Here is a 2,741-nt window from a genome sequence, read left to right as displayed (position 1 = left end):
GCAACATGTATTAATATTTTACTAATAACTTAGGCATTTATTGCATTATTTTCTGTAAATTTTGAATATTTAGAAATTTATTTTTCAATGTTGATAAACCTAGGGCCTTCCAGGTGTCAGCACGTGCTGTTACAGTAAATGAATCTCTAGCACCTACATTCTTTGTATTTGGAGATTTAGACCCGTGTTCTCATGCAGGCTATGGCTATGCATGGAGTTTTATCTCAGCACAGGCCCCTACTTGAGTTGTTTTGTTCTGGTAGCCTAGGTTGGCCTCAGACTTACCATGTAGCAGAGGATGACTTTGAACTCCTAATCCTTTTACTTCAATCTCCCTAGTGCTTGGATTAGCTGGGATGACAGGTATGTACCCTGAGACCCAGGCCCTTCTCTGTTTTTTTGTTTGTGGATAGGTTGTTTTGTTTTGTTTCTTTGAAACAGGTTCTCCTATAACCCTGCCTAGCCAGGAACTCACTTGTAGACGAGGCTAGCCTCCAGCTTAGAGGCAGTGGCTATCCTGTGTGGACAGTTCTAGAGTTTAAAAAAATCAATAGTGTACTGGGCATGTGGTTCAGAGGTACAGGGTTTCCGAAGTTCCATAAGCCCCCAAGTCGCATTTATAGCAACACACAAATACCCAAGACTATAAGAGATCAATAATACTAAGCTAAACAATCAGGCCGGATTAGGATTCCATTGTTTGTGTGTGTGCATCTAGGGTCCAAACCCAGGGCCATGCTATACAAATGTTGTACCATTGAGCTACAGCCTTGACACAATATATAGTCCAGGCTAGCTTTGAACTCATGATCTTCCTGTTTAAGACTGAGTGCTGGGGTTACAAGTGTGCACCCTCTGTCTAGCTAGCACCCTGAACTTCTTTTTTTAAAAGATTTGTTTTAATTTTATGAGTATGAGTGTTTGCCTGCGCATAGATGTGCACAATATGTGTACCTGGTGTCTTCAGAGGCCAAAGGAGGGCAATGGACCCCCTGGAACTGGGGTTACACACATTTGTAAGCCGTCATTTGAATGCTGGGAACAGAACTCTGGAAGAGCAGTCAGTGTTCTCACCCACTGAGCCATCTCGCCAGCCTGAGTTTACAACTTGCAGAGAACCTAGCTTTGGTTCCCAGCGTCCACATCAGGCAGCTCAAAAACCACTTGTAACTCCAGTTCCAGGGGACGTGACGCCCTCTTGTGGCTTCAGCGGGCTCACGCACACACATGGGAGGGCTAACAGGGGCATTCTAATCTTTGCTGTGTTCCCAATGCAGAGACAGGGCTGAATGTAATGTCCCCGGGGAAAGGATGGGGTCTGATAAGCGGGGCAAGAGAAAAGAAAAAGAGAAACATTAGCGCCCCCCCCCGGCCTAAGAGATGGGCAAATGTGGTTACGCTGTTTAAAAGTTCGCAGTGAAGTAGATGGATCTAGCCGGCGAGGTGTGGGGCTGAGGCAAGGTTAGGACAGAAACCCAGGCTGGGAGCCCTTGTCCAGGAGATAGTTTCCCATGCCCAAGTTGGGGTTCCGAGGGACGCACACCGCCCAGGACACAGGCGCGGCTTCTCGGCTCCCTCCTTGTCCAAGCCCACAGGGGTGCGTGGCAGAGGACCCCGGCGCTGAATGGCCTCTCCCGCCCGCAGCGCGTCCCCAGCGCCCCGCGCAACACTCGCTGCGGGGAAACTCGTCTGCCCCGGCTGCCACCTCGCTGTTGCAGATAGCCGCAGCCTGGAGCATGCTTAAGGGTTCGGGTAGGGCCGGAAATTGGGGCTATCTACTTCCGCCTCCAGACGGAAGTGTCTTACGGTTCCCCTCAAAGAGCTTCCGGGAATACTCGGCCGTAACCAGCCCCTGCAATGGCCTCGTCTTTGGTGGGCAAGAAGATCGTGTTTGTGACGGGAAACGCAAAGAAGCTGGAGGAGGTGTCGTAGGGTTTGGGGACCCTCTAGAAGTCGGGTGGGAAGCATGGGAGAAGGTGCGAGGAACCCCGGGAGTTGGACCCTCGGGGAGCTTGGATAGTCCCTGTGTGGAAGGGCTGGGCGTGGAGAGAGATCTCCGTGGAGTGCGGCGCCCTGAGGTGCGAGAGGATTTAAGTATTTATTATGTGTACAGTGTTCTGTCTGCATGTGTGCCTCCATACCCTCAGAAGGCACCAGATCTCATCATAGATAGTTGTGAGCCACCACGTGGTTGCTAGGAATTGAACTCAAGACTTCTGGAAGAGCAGCCAGTGCCTTTAAACTCTGAGCCATCTCTCCAGCCCGATTTTAGTTTTCTTTTCTTATTATTTGGGGTCGTGTGTAGACCTTGTTCTCTTGACCTCCAGTTTCCCAAGTTCTAGGTCTACATGCATGGCCCACCACAGCCATGTTGGTATGAACTGGTAAAGTCACCGGACTGTGGGAGCTGAAGTAGTGGCATCTGTGGCAAAGATCACCCCCTAAGTTCGGACACCTCTGCGCCTCAAAAGTAACGGCAAACAGAAGTGTGTAGGGTTGATCCAGACTGCGTAGTCCACGCCCCGCTACGGTTCACTACCCTTAGGCACTTCCCATATCTGAAGTGTGCCATACTTCATAGGATTCCTGGCTGCCCACAGTATAACAGCAGCCAGGTTAGCGGAAAAAAACACAAGTCTGCCAAAGCTTTACATGCTACAGCTTTTAGAATGAAGACCCAAAGATAGGTGCCGTGGATCTAATCCAGGACTTACAGGATTGCTGTCACTGCCCTACTTCTT

The 2,741-nt window shown here is 50.0% G+C and overlaps 1 protein-coding gene across 3 annotated transcripts in view; it reads left to right on the top strand.

Annotated features, from left to right (window-relative positions):
• Window positions 1-1,813: 1,813 nt before the first annotated feature.
• The window catches only part of Itpa (inosine triphosphatase), a 14,410-nt gene continuing 13,482 nt past the window's right edge, over window positions 1,814-2,741 (top strand). For 2 of the 3 annotated variants that reach the window (XR_003378539.1, XM_005365598.1), the window contains exon 1: window positions 1,814-1,923. Coding sequence is in view for 2 of the 3 variants with exons in the window: in XM_005365598.1 (XP_005365655.1) it covers window positions 1,858-1,923 (66 nt within the window). In the remaining variant the exon portion in view is untranslated. The remainder of the gene's footprint in view (window positions 1,924-2,741) is intronic. The other variant, XM_026788518.1, reaches the window with a different exon arrangement.

The sequence above is a fragment of the Microtus ochrogaster genome, unplaced genomic scaffold (assembly GCF_000317375.1).
Source record: "Microtus ochrogaster isolate Prairie Vole_2 unplaced genomic scaffold, MicOch1.0 UNK3, whole genome shotgun sequence".
Lineage (NCBI taxonomy): Eukaryota > Metazoa > Chordata > Mammalia > Rodentia > Cricetidae > Microtus > Microtus ochrogaster.
Note: the sequence above shows the minus strand (reverse complement) of the source record. Positions and strands in the feature narration are given on the sequence as shown.